The sequence below is a fragment of the Plecotus auritus genome (assembly GCF_963455305.1).
Source record: "Plecotus auritus genome assembly, chromosome: 9".
In the NCBI taxonomy this organism is placed as follows: Eukaryota; Metazoa; Chordata; class Mammalia; order Chiroptera; family Vespertilionidae; genus Plecotus; species Plecotus auritus.
In genome coordinates this window covers 25,346,717-25,366,791 of record NC_137783.1, presented here as the reverse complement: position 1 = coordinate 25,366,791, position 20,075 = coordinate 25,346,717, and the positions used below count along the sequence as shown (strand labels likewise).

Below are 20,075 nucleotides of genomic sequence, written 5' to 3'. Positions count from 1 at the left end.
GATAATTACTAGAAGATTAATGCTGCTTAGATGCAGGGAACCGGGCAGTCAGTCACACAGAATAACTTGTTTTTCAGAAACGTGAAACAGTAACACAGGATTGCTTGTGAAGAATGAAAAGACTTAAGTGGGGAAATTAAAATACCAGCTTATGTGGAGTTCAGATCCTAACAGTTGTCAGATTCCTTAGTGAATCACCAAGGCTATTGTTAGTGAGCTACAGTGTGCATACTTTGAGAGAAAGAAAGAATATATTCACTACTCCCCCACGTCCCCTAACTAATACACTGTAAATGAGATGGGAAAAGTTTGAAGGAGAGATATTTTGGTAAAACAATCAAGGTAAGTTCTGTGTTTTCTCTGTGTTGTAGAGGTCTCCTACTATTAAAAAGGAAATACAGTTGAAGTGACTTTTTTCAAGATAATTGCACCTTAAGACAAAAAAATCTAATACCAAAATAAGAACCCTAAGACAAAGCCAAACTTCCACAAAGAAAATAGTGGCTCTTACTATTTATGGTACTAAAAACGTGATGAGAAAGTTCTAAGTCCTTTAGAACCTGCAGATTTTTTTTTTGCCCAGGTGGTTTACTTTCTACGTTAACTTAGCCTATGTGCCTGCAGATACTAAAAGAGAAGGGGGAGGGGAACAAAAGTGACGTTGTTCAGTTGGTCTCTTAGCTGACACCAAGTCCACCCTGGCAGGCAAGGGAGGATTTTTACACCTGAATCTATTCTTTTTTTCTGCCATCATTTCTTTGATCTGACATAACTTAAAAAATACATTTTGAAAGTCATTTTGTGACCCTACGCATGCGTCTTGTTATTAATGGTACCCAGGGAAGTTTCTCTGCTTCTAGAGAGTTCATGGACTGTTTGGAATATTAAGCCAATCCTTTTTAGTGTGTGTGTGTGTGTGTGTGTGTGTGTGTGTGTGTGTGTGTGTGTGTTTAACTTTATCCATTTCTGGAACTTGACTTGCTCTCTTCATCTCCTGGTCCCGTACAATCTCATTCAGTTAGAACAAGAGTACAGCATAGACCATTTTAAAAGAGGCAACTTCTCAGATCTGTTTTCTTACCACGCATGCCATCAACACGTGCCATTTTCTTTCATGAAAAATTCCAAGTCGGGGCTTCTCAATACAATATGCTATGTGAAGAGACTAAGCAGCCATTAGCCATGGCTATTACTCATTTGACCACTTTTATATTCTACATTTTGTAGAGAAATCTGTTAGGAGTGATTTTGCAGCTTTTTATTTATTCTCCCCTCCCCACCCCCCCTCAGCCTTCAACTCTCTGTGGACTGGAATTGGTTATAACATAGATTGCATTGCATTGCACAAATGTTCTTACATGCCTTTACACCTGGGGGGGCTTTGGGTTGGTTTTAAGAGGTTTATGCAAAATTTTGCTTGTGTGTGTGTTTTTCTGAGAAGAGGCTCCAACATTTTCAAAAGATTTCAGAGGCATCATATATGACGTAACCGCAGTTCTCTAACCACCACTGTTCTAGGGAAACTGAAGGCTGTCAGGCAAGCCAGATCACCAAGAACTGCCCCGTTTTCAGATATTTCTTCCTTTTTTTTAAAAAAAAATATAATTTATTGATTAGAGGAAGGGAGAGGGATAGAGAGCTAGAAACATTGATGAGAGAGAAACATCGATCAGCTGCCTCTTGCACACCTCCTACTGGGGATGTGCCCGCAACCAAGGTACATGCCCTTGACCGGAATAGAACCTGGGACCCTTCAGTCCGCAGGCTGACGCTCTATCCACTGAGCCAAACCGGTTTTGGCAGATATTTCTTCCTTTACTTGATCAATATTTGAGCACCTGCTCTGAGCACTGCTTTGAGTGCTGGGGATACAATGGTGAGCAAAGATAGCCAAGATCCTGCTGTCATATCTCATTTTGTTAGAGGGAGATCCACAACAAACAGTGATCATTTCAAATAGCGTTAGGTCCTATGAGAAAAATAAAGCAGGCCAGTGTGATAGTGACTGGGGGTGAGGTGGACCACGTCAGATTGGGTTGTCAAGGAAAACCTCTTTAAGGAGGCAACATGTGAGCAGACATCTGAGTGAAATGGAAAGATATGGAGAGAGAGCACACCTGGCTGAGGGAAGAGCAAGTCAAAGTACTGAGGTGCTATCAAGGAAGAGAATGGATAAGAGTGTGGCTGCAGTGCAGTGAGCAAGGGGCAGAGAGGTGCAGAGGAAATTGGAGAGTATCAGAGCCAAATCATGGAGGGCCTTGTTAAGGAGTTTAGCATTCCAGGGTTTTAAGCAGGTTAGTATCATGCTCTGATTTTCATTTTTAAAACGTTCTGGCCGCTCTAAGGGGAATAGATTGAAAAGGGACAAAATTATAATCAGGAAGAACAGTTAGGTGATTATTTTGGTAGTCTAAGCTACAGATGATTGATTACTATTAATTACTGATCATGTGGTTCACCACATTTCACAATGGCTTCTTCGTATGGACTTGGAAGTTTCTGGTTTATTTTTTAATATTAGAAATAGTTGAATTTAGCCCAGCCGGCGTGGCTCAGTGATTGAGCGTCAACCTATGAGCCAGGAGGTCATGGTTCAATTCCCAATCAGGGCACATGCCCGGGTTGTGGGCTTGATCCCCAGTGTGGGGCGTGCAGGGGGCAGCTGATCAATGATTCTCTCTCCCTCTCTTTCTCTCTCCCTTTCTGAAATCAATAAAAAAATATTTTTTTAAAAAGGAAATAGTTGAATTTATCTTGAGCAATTACTAGTTGTTGTTGTTGTTGTTTTTATCTCAAGAATACTGTGAGTTATCTAACTAATTATATTGTCTTCTTTATTTGGGAACTACAAAGCTCCGATGTGTAGGACAGCATCACATGCGTTTTGTATACAGATCTTCTCTGCCACCTTTACTTTTCTTGTCCTTAACTTTTCTCAGTTATTAAGTTGTAATTTGTCTTGCATGTATTTTTGTAAGTTGCTTTGAAATCCCTTTGGAACTAGCAATGTGTAAATAAAATAAACATTTGTTAGTGGAATCCTAAAGCTGCTTGCAATAAAAAGAATTATGTGAATGGATTTTCATTTGTTTCTTCACTTATTCATTCATTTGACAAATGTTTATTGAGTGCATACCATAGTCAGCCACTGGGGACACAGAATGGAACAATAGACAATAAAATAAGAGGTAGACAGTTTGAGATATGAGTGAGTTGGAATCACTGAAGATAAAGACTATTAGATTCAGAAACATATCTTGGCTAAAAGATAGAAATTAAGGTGTGTAAAAAGAAAGCCACTGAAGTATCCAAATGGTATGTTGGGAAGACACTATTGTTTAGGAAATCAGGAAACAAAGTGGAGTAGTCCTACTTTTCAATAACTTTTATACGACCTTGCGGAACTGTTTCCTGAACTATTTTAACTGTATATTAATGGTTTAATGAAATGTGTGAGGGAAAATGCTTACAGTTTATTTCTGGAAGAAGTCTTTTCCATGGCATGCCTAATCTTCATCACTGAAATTAGTGAATTGTGCCCTAGCTGGTTTGGCTCTGTGGGTAGAGTGTCAGCCTGCGGGTTCGATTCCTGTCAAGGGTACAGGCCCGGGTTGTAGGCTCGATCCCCAGTAAGGGGCGTGCAAGAGGCAGCCGATCCATGATTCTCTCTCATCATTGATGTTTCTATCTTTCTCTCACTCTCCTTTCCTCTCTGAAATCAATAAAAATATATTAAAAAAAATAAAATTAGTGAATTATGTGAAGCTTGCATTGAAGAGGTCATTAATTGATTAAGTCAGCAGCTGCCATCTGCCTGTACTTACCATACTTCATCAGGATGGCAAGGCTGGTGTGCCTGGTCTACATCATGGCGAGCTATGAGAAGCATAGTTCCTTCCAGAAGCATTGCTTCATACGGGAAGTACTCTGGGCACCCATCTCCTTGCTCTCATTATACCCTTCACCTACTTCTTCTGCCCTTTTTACAGTCTGATAATCCTTCTCTACCATACTTCCACATGGTGATAAAGTTTAGGAAAGAAGTTCAGATGTGCTTCACCATCGAAAGATAGGAGAGCCTGATTGTATTTGACTCAAAATGAACAACTTTGGATTCTACCTAAAGGGACATGAACAAGCCTTGGATGTTGTGAAGGAATTGTTTGGCCATAATTCTTGCCATGGAGACTGGGCGTCTGCCAAGACTTTACTTTGAAATTTCTTCCTTCTGTTTCTAATCTTAAGGCATCATAACATACAATTCTTTTGCCACTAGTCCAGTTTATTCTTTTATGATGAGGAAGAAGGCACTTTTAAATAACAATTATTTCCTCTATAATTAAACAAATCTTCTTTTGTTTGCATTATATTTGTTACTATATTGTATACACACTCTGCTTGCTTAAACTTGCCCCAGTGACTATTTCACAGGAACTTTCTTTAGAAGTTTTAAAGTCTTTGACTTCTTAAAGTATTAATGGGATTTGCCAAAGTTGTAGTATCTGAATGCTTGACTAGATATAGTAGCAGGACAATAAGCTTGTTCACACAGCTCCTCCAGCAAGCATTTTTCCCTTAGACAATCCTCAATTCATTTGAAGTGCCAAAGAATTAAAGGAAGATGTATGTGGGTTTACTCCTAAATACAGCAAGACCAGACATCTCACAAAGTTTACCTTAAGGTCCAGATATTAGAAAAGTATGCTGCCCTTTGGGAGAGCTTGGATTATAAAGGATTAGTCTGAACCTAAATGACTTTAGCCTTTTTGTCCTTTTTTGTTCCAGTGTCATAATTCTGGTACTTTATACTTTATGTGCTTAACTACGTATGTGACTTATGCTTATAACCTTCAGTTATTGATATAAATTTGGCATTTATAGATTCTTGTGATTCATTTAAGAGTACAGGTTAGAGAGGCCCTATCTCCAAATACAGATACATTGGGAGTTGGGGCTTCAAAATATGAATTTGGGGTGGGGGGCGGGCACAGTTTAACCCATAATGCTCAGACTAACAAAACTGAAAGGATTTATCACCAGTAAATGTTAAAAGAAGCTCTTCAAAAAGAAAGAACATGATATTGGTCAGAAAAATTAATTTACATAAAGACAGGAAAATGAGAGAAAGAATAAATAAAGGTTTTTTAAAAAAGGTTAGAGCTGGTTTGTAGTTTAGAAAATTACTTCTAAAAGGATTTTTTTGAAAACCAGATAAACAGACACCATAATAATAATAAAAATAACACATGCTCACTGGTTTTTAAATTTTTTTACTCTTTAATAAAAATTAGAGACTCACAAGATGTTGCAAATATAGTTGAGAGGTCCTCTGTACACTTTGCTCAGCTCCCCCATGGCATTTTTTACATAACTATATTAGTAAATTGGGAAATTGACATCGCATGTTCACTATTTAAAACCAACCAACAAACATGTAGAAATGTATAAAGACAAAGCTCTCTGCTTCAGTTTCTCGAAGCCATCTTTGTGTTTCCCTGCAGACCTTCCATAAGGTGCATTTAAACACGGACATGCACCCGCTTGTGTGAACACATGTAGAGGTCTTGACTTTTGGGGAGGAAATGGGTCATTTATGCTATAATTTACATTTTTCATGCAACACTGCATGAATTTCATATTCATAAATATGAATCTGCTTTATTTTTCATTTCTTCCTATGGAAAATAAATATATCATAATTTATTAAACAAGTCCTCTTTTGTTTATTTGGACATTATGGGGTCTCCAGTGTTTCTACATCTAAATAATGCTGCAGTTAATATCCTTAGACTTATATATTGAGCAATTATATTTCTCTGCTTTTTGTGAAGTAGAATTTACTGGGTATTGCCAAAATAACACTCAAAGAAATAAACCAACCAGAATTACTTTTTTTTTTTTTTTTTAAATATATTTTATTGATTTTTTACAGAGAGGAAGGGTGAGGGATAGAGAGTTAGAAACATCGATGAGAGAGAAACATCGATCAACTGCCTCCTGCACACCTCCCACCAGGGATGTGCCCGCAACCAAGGTACATGCCCTTGACCGGAATCGAACCTGGGACCCTTCAGTCCGCAGGCCGACGCTCCATCCACTGAGCCAAACTGGTCAGGGCCAGAATTACTTTTAAGAGAAGTGCTTAAGTTAGCTATATGACAAAAAAAATTAGCAGATTTATGGGAAAAATTATTTGTGTAAGTGTACATATAGTAAAATATGGAATATTCCTTATTTATAGTACAAGCATTTTCTTACTGTGATTAATTTTGAGGTGAATTTTCAAATGTGCTCCACAAGGAATAATGCACTGTTTGTTTCATATACTAAAGAGTATTATAACCAAAAGCATCATATTCACTGTTACAATCTTTTTGCTATATAAAACAAAATTCCCGAGACTGTCTATGTTATATTTATCATATCCAGTGTGAATCTTACTACAGTGTTTTAAATCTTACCACAGTGTTTTAGCACACGTCTTTGTCTCCAGAGACTGGCAATTATAAGCCAATGCATAATGTAAAGAGAGGCAGTCTCAAACGTAAATGTTTTTAGTTATCAATATTCTTGCTATTTCTTTCACTGAGAGTGGTAGGATAAAATTTTTAGAATAGCCTGTCAGCAATAAAGGATAGTGATAATCTGGCCTTTGATAAATATTATACATCCATTAAATTAATTATTGGATATAATCTCAATATTGGCACTATCCAACAGGTAACTTTATCCTTCCTCTCAACATTAATTTGCATTTTTGCCAAACTTTCTATTATTTGCTTACAAGAAATAATGTTTTTCTCTATTTTTTATTGACTAAAAATGTTCCTCTTTTTTTTTTTTTCCATTACAGATTTTGGATTGGGAGAATAGTTTATGAGAAGTTTAAATATTTAAATATTTTGGCAAAAAAATAGCAATAATGCACTGTTTGTTTCGTATACTAATGAGTATTATAACCAAAAGCATCATATTCACTGTTAGGATCTTTTTGCTATATAAAACAAAATTTCCGAGACTGTCTATGTTATATGTATCATATCCAGTGTGAATCTTACCACAGTGTTTTAAAAAACCTTACATGCCCTAGCCAGTTTGGCCCAGTGAGTAGAGCATCGGCCCTCTTACTGAAGGGTCCCGGGTTCGGTTCCGGTCAAGGGCATGTATTTTGGTTACAGGTTCTCCAGCCCTGGTCGGGTATGTGCAGAAGGCAACCAATCAATGTGTCTCACACTCACATACATGTTTCTCTCTGTCTCTTCCTTTCCCTTCCACTCTCTCTAAAAACCAATGGAAAAATGTCCTCGGGTGAGGATTAACAAAAAAAACCTTACCATGCATTCTTTTGAAAACAGATTGGTTATACACACCAATAAAAGGAAATCTTGTGTAAATTAGCCATCCTAATATAGTTGCTCAAGCACTTAATTTATAAATTGAGGAAGTTAGGTTCTAACCCTACTTTACATATAAATTTGAACAAGACACTTAATCTTTCTGAAACTCAGCTTCTCCTTTTATAAAGTATAGAAAAGCCTGTACTACACTAGAATGAGTTTTGCAAGTTAAGTTATACACAAATACAACTAATGATCTGAAATAGAGATAAAGAAAAATTAACAGTGGGTTAATCAGGATCCACTGTAGGTAATCTATGTGAGAAAGACTCACAGCCTCAAACTGTATTTATACAAAGTTTTTCCAGTGGTATAAATTTAAAGCTTTCTTTTGTGTATTAATCTCTCTGTTTTTACTTTGTGGCTGTGTTTTGTCACAGAAAAGACACAGTCAAACTTTTGCTTCTCAAAGTGTTGTGTGTAATATAATTTAGTTCAGTTCAACAAGCTTTTATTGAGTGCCCTAAGGGAGAAGGAAGAGCTAGTACCCTGCCCTTGAAGACTCATAACTTGGTTGGAAAAGTGAAAACAAACATATCCAATAAACTAGGTATATGTACATAATCCAAACTTTTGGAAGTTCTCATTGGCCCACAGAGCCACCCTTCCTCAAATTTGGGCGTCTCAGAGAACCAAACACTGCGAATATTCAGCTAGCACTTAGAAGGGGTGCATTCTGCCATATTTACCATACAAGAAAGGAAATTTAGATTAGTGTCTTTTAGGTCAATAATGACCTCTTAAGATCCAAATGGGTATATAGTTATGAAAATTTTTACTAACGTATCAAGAGGATGAAATTGCTTATTTTATTTGAAAATTAAACATTCGTAGTATTTTTTGCCTGAACTACCTTCTTAGATATACATTACAGTGCTTACTTAGTACTTAATGTTAAGTGACAGGTTTAGTTCTTGGAGTGTTTTACAATTCATAGTTGTTGTTTTTTTCCTTTGCCTCTTTTGTGTTTTCTTAAATGTCAAATCATCGTTCAATTACCTTTGTCTGTGACTCCATGATTTCATAGTTCTGAAATCCTAAGACTTGAGAAATGGAAGGGACTTCAGAAAAATCTAACCAAACCTCCTAGAAGCTCTCCCTTTAACCAGGACTCTTGCTGCTGCTCTAGATGTCTTGAGATCACCTACATTCAAATAGAGGCTTCTCTGCTCTTTTGAAAACCTCATGACAGCCTTCTGAAACTCATGCTCTGTCCCTCATTCTAGAAGATTAAAATATTTGATTACTCAATAGAGTAAAATACTTTCTCCCTACTCAGTGCTTTCTTTTCTTTTTTCTCACTACCTTTTTAAAAAATATATATTTTTTTCATTGATTTCAGAGGAAGGGAGAGGGAGAGAGAGATAGAAACATCAGTGATGAGAGAGAACCACTGATCTGTCTCCTGCACACCCTCTACTGGGGATCAAGCCTGAAACACAACCTGGGCATATGCCCTTGACCCGACGCATGGGTGGGAGCTGGACAGCCTGACCTGATGGGCCCCTGGATCGGGGTGGGGAGTCCCCACTGGGGAGCGGGCCGGCCGGGGCAAGGAGCCACTGGCGGTTTACAGGCTGGCCCTGCCCCCGATTGGGGTGGGGGTTCCTGCTGGGGGGTGGGGCCGAGCCAGGGCGAGGGGCCATGGTCAATCTGGTCTCTGGTCGTTCCACCGTTTCAGTCGTTGGGCTTTTATTATATAAGATTTTCAACTAATCTGTATCTTAAAGAATGCTTCCAACTTTCTTACCTGTTATCCTCTCTTCCTTTATTGTCCTCCTAATTATCAACAAGCTTTACCTTAGTTGTGTTGAAGGTACTGGGCCAGGCTCTGTTTTATGTGTTACAAAGAAGAGTTGCTGCCCTAACCAATTTGGCTCAGTGGATAGAGTATCAGCCTATGGACTGAAGGGTCCCGGGTTCAATTCCAATCAAGGGCACGTACTTCCTTGGTTGCTGGCTCAATCCCTGGCCCAGCTCGCATGTAGGAGGCAACCAATCAATGTGTCTCTGATGTTTCTCTCTGTCTCTCCCCCTCCCTTCCACTCTCTAAAAATGAATGGAAAAATATCCTCAGGTGAAGATTAACCAAAAAACAAAAACAAAGAAGAGATGCTATGGCTTGAGTTTTTTCTGGTGGCCTCATGTAAGATGTTTATGCAAAGTGTCAATGGAAACAATTATTTTAGCAGGATGACACAGCCTATTTTGCTTAGAAATGTCCTCATTTCCTATTCAGGTTACCCAGAGGTCAGGTAGGGATTTCTTTTTGCCCTGGCACTCCTGTAGTGCAGATTCACATCATGCAAGCATTGTAGAGCTTAGGTCACAAGCCACTTGATTCTGCAGGCTGCATTTATCTCCCTAAGAAAATAAGCCCTTCCTCTGTTGTTTTTATTTGGTTTTTCTTTTTGTGTTTTGCTCTTATAACCTGTAGTGAAAGTGTATAGCCATAGCTGACGCTCTTTACCAATAGCTGCTTCTTAACTAAGCTGCATCTTCAAGTTTATTGCCCATTTTGAAGTTCATGTGGATACCTTCATAGCCAGAATGTCACAGTGTTGTCACCATTGGCCTGTCCCAGAAATCTGTTACTAAGCACTCAGGAAAGCATCAGGCCCCAAAGTAAGCCATGACTGCATGCTAGGTACTCCCACCTTAGTGAATCAGCTTCGGTATAGTCTGATTACCGCCCTTTTTTCATATTTAATTATGCCGTGAGGTTGTAGGAAAACTAAATTTATCATTGAAACAAACTAAGCAGCAAGTGTCCTGACAAGTTTATTAAGCAAATTATTATACCTACAAAATGTAATTACATGTATAATCAGGTCCGCAAGTAACTGGATGACTAGGGGTTAATAAATTGTCTAGCATAAGAGAAGAGCCTTTTAGATTCTAGAAAAGTAAATGAAATATATTTCTTTTTTAAAATATATTTTTATTGATTTCAGAGAGGAAGGGAAAGGGAGAAAGAGATAGAAACATTAATGATGCGAGAGAATCATTGATTGGCTGCGTCCTGCACGCCCCCCACTGGAGACCAAGCCCACAACGCGGGCATGTGCCCTTGACTGGAATCGAATCTGGGACCCTTCAGTCTGCAGGCCAACGCTCTATCCACTGAGCCAAACCTGCTAGGGCCGAAATATATTTCTTGAAAAAATTGTTTGAGTAAAGATTATAAAATCTATTATAAGATTAGAAAGAAATAAAATGAGTGAGGATACAAAACCCCTTAAATTCCTTTTTTGTGTTTTGTTGTTGTTAATCCTCACCTGAGGATATTTTTCCCATTGATTTTTAGAGAGAGTGAAAGGGAGGGAGGGAGGGAGGGAAGAAGAGAGAGGGAAACAGAGATAGAAATCAATTATAAAAGAGAACCATTGATTGACTGCCTCCTGCATGACCCCTACTGGGGATCGAGCCTGCAACCCGGGCATGTGCCCTTGATCGGAATTGAACCTGAGACTCTTCAGTCCACAGGCCGACGCTCTATCCATTGAGCCAAACTGGCTAGACCCCCCTTTTTCTTCTGAACAAGTGTGTTATGAAGGAGTACATAAACCCCAGATAGTCTCTCTTCATTCAAGCAGCTACTCTCTCTAATATATCCTTGAGTATAGATACATTGGCATCCAATTTTTCTTCATTGGCTAATCCGTATTGTCTTCCTTCATTGTTCAAATTCTTCCAAAGTCAGGTCATACAAGCAGATCTTATTTCTTCATTGCGTCAGTGAAGCAAAATGACTCATCAGGGAGAATTGAAAGTCTAGTAAACATCTCTAATCATGAGTTTCGGGGTTTGATTTCCTTAATATTGGAAGTCTGAGCTCCAATGGTGAAGTCATTACATAACTACCTGCTATACAAGAGTGGCAGATATTGTAATGGATCTGGACAGAAAATTAAATGTATGACCCAAGAACGTTTGTTTAACATGTTTGATGGTGTCACCACTGGTTGACAAAAGGTAATCTCAAGAGCAGAACTTGGGTTGTAAAATATTTTGGTGTATTCTATAGCACAAAATAAATCAGTCAATAAAATGGACTAGTGTGGCTTTCATAATAATTATAAGATATTACTAAAAATTCAGAGGTGTCTTGCCCTAACTGGTTTGGCTCAGTGGATAGAGCGTCGGCCGTGGACTCAAGGGTCCCAGGTTCGATTCCGGTCAAGTGCATGTACCTTGGTTGCGGGCACATCCCCAGTAGGGAGTGTGCAAGAGGCAGCTGAATCGATGTTTCTCTCTCATCGATGTTTCTAACTCTCTATCCCTCTCCTTTCCTCTCTGTAAAAGATCAATAAAATATATTTTAAAAATTAAAAATAAAAAAATAAAAATTCAGAGGTGTCTTAATTATTAATAGTTTACATGTAACGTAAGGTAACATAGCCATCTTATTAGTATGTAAGAATGTGGGTTCAGTGTAGACTTAAAATTCTGTGTCAAAAGGTAACCTGTGACGTTCATCTCAACATGCATTTATTTAATTTATACCAGGAACTGGGCCAAATGTGAAGATACAGATATTAAGCAAAATAAGTCACCAGCTTTGAGGCACTTACAAAGGTCATTTTTAGGAAGAAGACAGGGCACTTCAACTATTGGGATATTGGAAAGAGACAGGGCTTAGGTAGCCATGAGTCACCCAACTACAAAAGGAATTAATTGATACTTGATTCTTTAGTGAATCGACAGAAATTAACCCATGATGTCAATATGTTGTGAAAACTACTCGAGATATATGGAGGGTGCTATAAAAGGGGAACAGCCAACCCAACCAAGACCACCCGGTCTGGGAAGGCTTCCTGAGAGAAGTGAATCCCGACTTAAACTTTATGGAATAAGTAAGTTACCTGGATGAAGAGGAAAAGGAGACTCCACACAGAGAAGAAAGTGATAAACGTACAGGTTTATCATTTAATGGTTTATAAGAGTTCTGAGTATTTCTCATTTAGGAGTTTAAGTTACAAGTCAGGAGAAGAAGCTGTAAAGTTGACCTGGATCAGGTGCAAAATAACTTTTCATGTCATGTTAAAGAACTTAAAACTTTATCATGTAAGACTTGGGAAGCCATTGAAGGTTTTAAGCAAATGAATGGTGTGATCAAATTTGTATTTTAGCTGGATCTCTGGCATCAGTGTGTAAAGGCTGATGGATCTGGCGTATTAGAAGGGAGAGGCAAAGGGGATGGGCAAGACCAGAAGCCTCAGGGGGTGATTCCTATATTGGAACTAGGACAGTAGTGGTAATAGTAGGGATGGAAAGCAGTTATCTAGCAGTATGACATAGCTTACCATCAAGAATACTTTAGGAACAGTTGACCTCTGCTGCGTGCAGTTCTCCCGGGTGAGGTGACTTGAAGAGACCGGTGCCTTTAACCTCTGCTCCAAGCTCCTCCTGGCCCTCACGTGGAGGGCAGTGGAAAGGCCGGCTGGGAAAGGCAGGCGTGGGCGAGGGCTCAGGTGCATCAGGGAGCCAAAAGGCATCAGGAGGACAAAAAGTGAGGGGTGGAGGCACAATACTGCTTCTTCCTAGTGTTGCCCTAGCCCTTTCTGTCTGCTACTCAAGATTCTCTTCCGTGCTGTATGTGGATTTTTCCAAATGTGCTGTTTTCAGAGAGCTGCAAAGTGGGTAAAGCCAAGTACTTTAAAAATCATATAGCTTATTATTTGATTTCAACCTCTATTCAGAAAAAGGGCTTGTGTTTTCCCCACTGTGGCTAATTTAATAAGACCCATTTTTCTTGAATCCCCCGTGCCCAATTACTCATATTTCTTCCGTAAAACTGTATTATGGTTTAGGATTTTGTGTTGTTTAAATCTCAGAAGCCCTCTAGGAACCCTTGTTTTGGTTTTGTTTTTTGGAGGCAAAGGAAAAACGATCTCCTGGTTTACTTTTGGAGTCTGCAAAGCAACTCTGAGGTCCCAGGTGGATTTGGTGTTTGGAAAAAGGGACTTTGGGGGACTAAGGTTGACCCTGAGCCCCCAGGTCACTGTTCACATTTACAAAAGCAAACCTGGTATCCCCAATTGCTTTTCTCTTGAGGTTGGCTTAACTTTATTTATCTTCTGTCTTGGGTCACTGCCCCTGAGGTGCTTCAAAAGCAAAACCCAAAAGACCCCAAACAAAGAAAGCTAAACCAGATTCAAGGAAAAAATGACCTGCACTCTGGGTTCACTTTTACAAAGGCAAAAAGTCACTTCGAGTTCCATAGAATGGTTTTAAACTGGCCTAGATTCATTGTGTCATTTGCACAAAGTGATCTCAACAGGTCTGAGACCCCAAGTTTCTTGGGTGTAGATATAGGGTGAGACTTAGGATGGGAAACTGTCAGCAAGCTAAATGTGATGACACAGACGAATTCTTCAGTGATTCAACTATCTGAGCATATAAATGGGACCACCCATGCAACCATTTCTTTCCGTAAGCTGAATCTTTTTGTTTGGTGGACACACACAGGGAACGCTGAGGAAGTGAAACTTACAACTCACTTACAAATATTGGCATAAATCCACTTTATGTTATCAGATTAGTTATGAAGGGTATTTTTGAATCCTTGGTGAAAAAAAAGTTAGGATACTAATTTTAGGTAATCTTATAAATCATGAGATAGAACCGAGGCACATTATTTTGCTGTTCATTTTTATATGATCCATACTTTGCTTACTTCCCAAAAGGATTTAAGGTGGGATTACTTTACTTGACTATTGGAACAAACCCATTTATAGAACTTAATACCGATTTTCATTATAATATGCCTGACTTTATCCTTTAATAAGTAATTGTAAAATTGCTCTTGTATAATCTAGGGGAGATTTTTGTTTTTGTTCATATTTGATCTACATCTTTGAATTTTAGGTATATATGTTAAATAATAAATTCACCTGTTGAGACCATGTCTTACTGTTTATTTAAAAGACTGAGAGAGATTTGGTGTGATTAATAGTAAATGTATTGTTTATGTATTGCCATCTTAAGGAAGCAAAACTCGAGATAGAGAAATGAGGTTTTCCATAGTAAGGTTTTACTATTAAGGACATAGTGCATCTCATGAAATCTGACCGAATGTGAGAGGCAGGTCCCAAGGCACTGACTGTGTGGAGTGAAGGTGAGTGTCAGTGGTTGTACCTGTCATCACTCTAGTTTCCTCATCCCCTCCTGTCACACTCTGGCTCCAGAGCAGTCATGTTCTTTTAAACCATCCCAAAGATCAGAGATCATGCATCTAAGTCAAAGCAGGCATGGGTAGCAGCCTACAGAAATGGGTTCAGCCCATCAATCGGCCTGGTATAGTGTTTGTTCCATAACATTCTCGTTTTGTGTTACATCTTTCACTTCAGTTTAAAATTTTTAAAAATGGCCGAAACCGGTTTGGCTCAGTGGTAGAGCGTCGGGCTGCGGACTGAAGGGTCCCGGGTTCGATTCCGGTCAGGGGCATGTACCTTGGTTGTGGGCATGACCCCAGTAGGGGGTGTGCAGGAGGCAGCTAATCGATGTTTCTCTCTCATCGATGTTTCTAGCTCTCTATCCCTCTCCCTTCCTCTCTGTAAAAAATCAATAAAATATATTTTTAAAAAAATTTTTTTTAAATGAAAAAGGACCTTATAATTATGGATAAGGGATACGGGAAGACCATTCAGAAATATTAGTGCTTCTTTCTCTAGGGAGAACGTTTAACGCATTCAACATTAGACCTAGTGCTTTCTTTTTAGGGAATGTGGCTTTACCAATGTTCCAGTCAAATCCTGGGAGAGATGGGGGAAGTCAGTTGACTGTGTTCACTGGCCCTCGTTTGCCTGCAGGCCAACATCGGCCTTTTTCAGAGAGCTGTCAGCATAGCCGAAGGGATCTGGAGAGTGCTCATTTTTTGTACTCATGAAGCCTAAGAAAAAAAGCCTAAGTAAACTTGGTATAGTGGTCTGGCATCATCAATCAGCCAGTTATTTCTTAAATATCTACTGCGTAGTTACACTCTGTTGGACACATCTTACGCGCTTTCCTGCCTTGTTTCTATTTACTTATTGATGCAGTGTGGTGCATTTGAAAAGTCCTTACACACATGAAAATGAGAAATCAGAATATGAGATCAGCATGCTTGCTGACCCCATATCTCCTCTCCACCCATGTCCATGTATATTTTAGGACATAGACACTGAAATGGTGCTCAAGCCTACAGCCACTGGATTCATGGGCTGAGAACAATGAGCAAGCAGTCACTGGCTCCTACATAAATCAGTAGTATAGAATTCTATCTTAATATTAAATTGATAGTAGCTTCCTTATGTGTGATGGTAGTTTAAAATACTAGGGTTTTGTGTAAATAGTTTTTTAAAAATAATTTCTTCATGCTAACATCAAAATATTACTTGTTTCCTTGTTAACTGTCTGCCTCTCCACCTTTTCCACATATAATGTAAACTCTTTGAAGTCAGGGACTTTGTCTTGTTCAATACTATATCCTGGTGCCTAACACAGATGCTACTTCGCTGCCTCCTTATGGTGAGCCGTCAATATTTGCTGAATGAATAAATGAATGTTATCTAGGTGCTTAGCTCTTTTATCCACATTGGCAATGCATTCCTTCACCATTAATGCAGATTTTCACCAGATTTATGCAGATTTCCATAGCTATCTTCAAGTTAATTTTGCACTATATGTAGTTCTATGAAGTATTAGTGTAAAATTGAAAGCATGTCGATTAGATTTGTCTGCATGTGGGCAGGTAGGTTAAATTTTGTGGTTCCTGTAATGTCTAGGGGTAAGAGATTTGCATAGGATTGTCTGGCCATAGGTGAAAAGTGTAAGCATAATATTTCTTTATCTAGGAAAGTCTGTTTTGGTGCCGTAGAAGAACCAGTTCTATGTTCACAGTTGGAGTTGGTGTAGGTTTTTAATTAAGTGGGCTCCTCCTTTCCCACCTGGGGGTAGATCTGCACAAGAGAAAAACAGACTTATTTTAAGGCCTCTTCCTCTTGCAAATCCCAAAGGTCATGTTGCTAATGCCTTTTGGAAAGAAAGGGAGATTACAGCCAGTATACAGTTATTAAGTGTTACTTTCTGCTGACTGTGCGCATGCCCACACACACTTGTGCAAACACATACCTAACCTGAAGAGGAATCCTTCAAAATGAGGCTTTTGTTAACGACTCTGTGAGGAGTAGTCATTATCGAAATTTAATATATAAATATGTAAACCTTTTTTTCTAACTCTAGAGTTAATACATTTCCATTGTGAAATATTATGAAAATAAAGAAGACAGTACATTACCCATGATCTCATCACATGAATAACAGTCATTCAGAACATTTTCTCAAATTTTCTTCCAGTCTATTTTGATGGGTTTTTATGTAATTTCAGTAGCAACATTTATTATAAGCATCTTCCCAAGCTACTTAAAATTCTTTGTAGACCAATTTTAATAACAGCATAGTTGTCTTATAGATATATCTTCCTATTTAATCATTATCTTAATATTGAGATTTAGGCTGTTTTCAGGTTTTTTTCTCTTCAGTTTTTGATAACACAAATAACATTTTTGAGATTAACATCTTTGCTCATACTTTTTTGTACATCTTTATTATTGTTTCCTGGAGTTAAATTCCTATCAGTATGATTACTGAGTCAAAGAGAATGACCATTTTTATAAGGTTCTTAAACATATAACAAAATCACATTGCAGAAAAGTGACACAAGTTTACATTTTCACTATGGGAGAATATGAAAATAACTTTTCCTCCTTGTAAAAGGAAGGAAAAAAAATACTTGCTGCAACAGTCAAAAATTACACAGAACTTTAAATAAATTCCCTTTTCTTTTTTATATAGTATATTCTTTTAACGTTGTGTCAGTGTAATTTCGGTACCAATGTTTTAAATTTTGATATGGCCTAGAACAGCCTTGGGCAAACTACGGCCCGCGGGCCGGATCCGGCTGTTCTATCCGGTTCTCTTGCTCTCCCCTCCGCTCCTTTACTTTGAATTTATATTAGTTCACACAAACACTCCATCCATGCTTTTGTTCTGGCCCTCCGGTCCAGTTTAAGAACCCATTGTGGCCCTCGAGTCAAAAAGTTTGCCCACCCCTGGTAGAATGTTGTCTGAAAAAAAATAGTGGCTTTTAATATTGGTACTTAATATTTTCATGATATAATTTTCCTCCTTTTACAAGAAATTCTCTATTAATAGCTGTTTGTTGGATGGGAAAAGAGTCAAACAAGTCCATTATCTTCCAAAGGAAGAGCTGGTTTTTTGTAACCTTTCTTTAGGTTTGAACCACCCCAGAAGTTTTATTCCTCTCACAGTTAGTGGGTTGGCTTGAATAGAATAGCGTATCAGTAAATGCAAATGCTTCATTCATTTGAAAGCAAAAGCAGTATACTTCTGAGTTAAACAAAAAAGAAGGAATAATATAAAAACTGAAGGAAGGTAGTAAGTAAAGCATTTAGCTTTCTAAAACAATTCAAATGGGGATAGGAAGTTGGTTTTAAATGGCTTAAAGGGGATTAGGGTTTTAAAGTTGGATAAGGAGTTTGGTGCTTTGGTTTAGGCATGGCATTGCTTTTAAAAGATTACTTTCATATTTGACAACAGTCCTAACTGGAGATTATAAAGCAAATAGTCGATTTTAAAACATTACAGAAAACAAGAGAGTTTCTTTTTTGTTGTTGTTTGTTTATACAAAATGATTGCCTAGAGTTAACATGCTGAGTCCTGAAGCCCTCCTTTCATAAGACTACTGAGGATCTATCACCAGGGAGAATCCATCAGAGGTTGTTTAATGCACTTAATTGAGATTATCCGAGCTTTTGGTTTAAATTACTTTGGGAAAGTCTAGATGCAAATGGCTTCTTAGAAAGGTAAACATACTTAACCTCTAAGAGAAAAGGTTAAATTTAAGTTCTTTAACATTCTTCACCAAACCTTATTCATTAAATTTGAGTATGAACTGAATAATGTGTAAAGTTTAAATCTCTATACCTAATATAGTTAATATTAACTGTTTTCATTTTATACTTATTTGAAAATGCAATCAAATATTTTATTTTGAAAAGCAACCCCTGACAATTTTAATGACTTCAAAAGTAAAAAGATAGTAAATACTATTTTGATTATAAAGTGCAGTTAATGAAGTTTCAAAAAGGAATTTCCTTATTCTGTTTTATCTAAGAAGCAGGTCATGTTGCAGTGGAACTAGAGTGGCATATACTTACGTATTAGCTGCAGGTAAGTAGCTAAAAGTTGGTTTAACATTTCCCCATCTTTCTCAGCTCCTTGACCTGTTTATGGTTTGGGATTGGTCTACTTATCTAGCTGATTATGGACAGCCAGCTTCTAAGTACCTCCGGGTGAATCCAAACACAGCCCTTACTCTTTTGGAGAAGTGAGTATATTCTGAAAACTTTTTTACATAATATTTTAGCATTTTGTGATTCAGTGATTAAAGAACTAGAGATTTTCATCAAAAGAGAAATGTCTAAAGGGAGCTTAAAGGCTCAGTCCATTTTAATGACCAAAACATAAGCCCTTTAGTGTTGGTGTATGAGATTGCTATTTATGTTAAAATGAACAAAACATTTTTCCTACTGTACCCTCAATAGCAGGCTTCATTGCCCTTAGAAATGTGTTTACTTGAGACAAGGGAGAACTGGAACTATTTTTTTTTTAATGCTATAACATAGGAAAGAAGTTATTTTGTAAAATGTGGCTAGGAATTGGAATGTCTGCCACCAGTGAGTGCTATCAAACCCCACCGTTATGGGCCTGGGTTCTTTGTAGCAGAGAAGCATGTGATTTAAAAGTAATACAGTAAAAACTGAAGTAACAGGACACTTACTGGTGTATCTTGTCCAATTAAAAATAATACAAATTTAGGTTTTGGTTTCTGCCAAATTATGTGGCAGATTTTTTTTACTCAATCATATTTCATGTTAAGTATCACTATTAAAATTTAATTGTTGAATTAAAAGTGTATATTATTGCCAAAACCGGTTTAGCTCAGTGGATAGAGCGTCGGCCTGCGGACTGAAAGGTCCCAGGTTCGATTCCGGTCAAGGGCATGTACCTTGGTTGCGGGCACATCCTCAGTGGAAGATGTGCAGGAGGCAGCTGATCGATGTTTCTCTCTCATTGATGTTTCTAGCTCTCTATCCCTCTTCCTTCCTCTCTGTGAAATATCAATAAAATATATTTAAAAAAAAAAAAAAAAAAAAAAAAAAAAAAAAAAAAAGTGTATATTATTAGCCCACATTTCAAAATGTCTGAGGTGTATTTTACTTGGGAGGAAAAAGAACTGTTTAAAATACATGTAAATTAATTTTACAGTACCATGAAATACCACTAAGGCCAAAAAAAAAAATTGCTGCTTTAAATTTTCTAATGTTATTTTTCCTTTTACCTTGTCTTGCTATGAGTGTAATTTGCAGTTAATAGAGGGTATGTATTTTAGCATACTTTATGGAATGATATTAGAAAATAGTATAATATTAGAAAATAATATACTTTAGATTTATATACTAATGCAAAAATACCCCTTTATAGAGAAAGTTGAATAAAGCTGCTAATTTTTTTGTGTGGTACCTATTTCCCTAATTCTATTAGTACTTATTTTCTTTGAAATATATTTTTCAAGCATAGGCTTAATGCTAGATAATCCAGAGCCCCCCAGGA

At 37.8% G+C, this 20,075-nt stretch overlaps 1 protein-coding gene across 3 annotated transcripts in view; it reads left to right on the top strand.

Moving 5' to 3' along the window:
• EXOC6 (exocyst complex component 6) overlaps window positions 1-20,075 on the top strand; it is a 141,075-nt gene that overhangs the window by 119,558 nt on the left and 1,442 nt on the right. For all 3 annotated transcript variants that reach the window (XR_013959069.1, XM_080642157.1, XM_080642158.1), the window contains one exon: window positions 18,677-18,789. Coding sequence is in view for 2 of the 3 variants with exons in the window: in XM_080642157.1 (XP_080498283.1) it covers window positions 18,677-18,789 (113 nt within the window). In the remaining variant the exon portion in view is untranslated. The remainder of the gene's footprint in view (window positions 1-18,676; window positions 18,790-20,075) is intronic.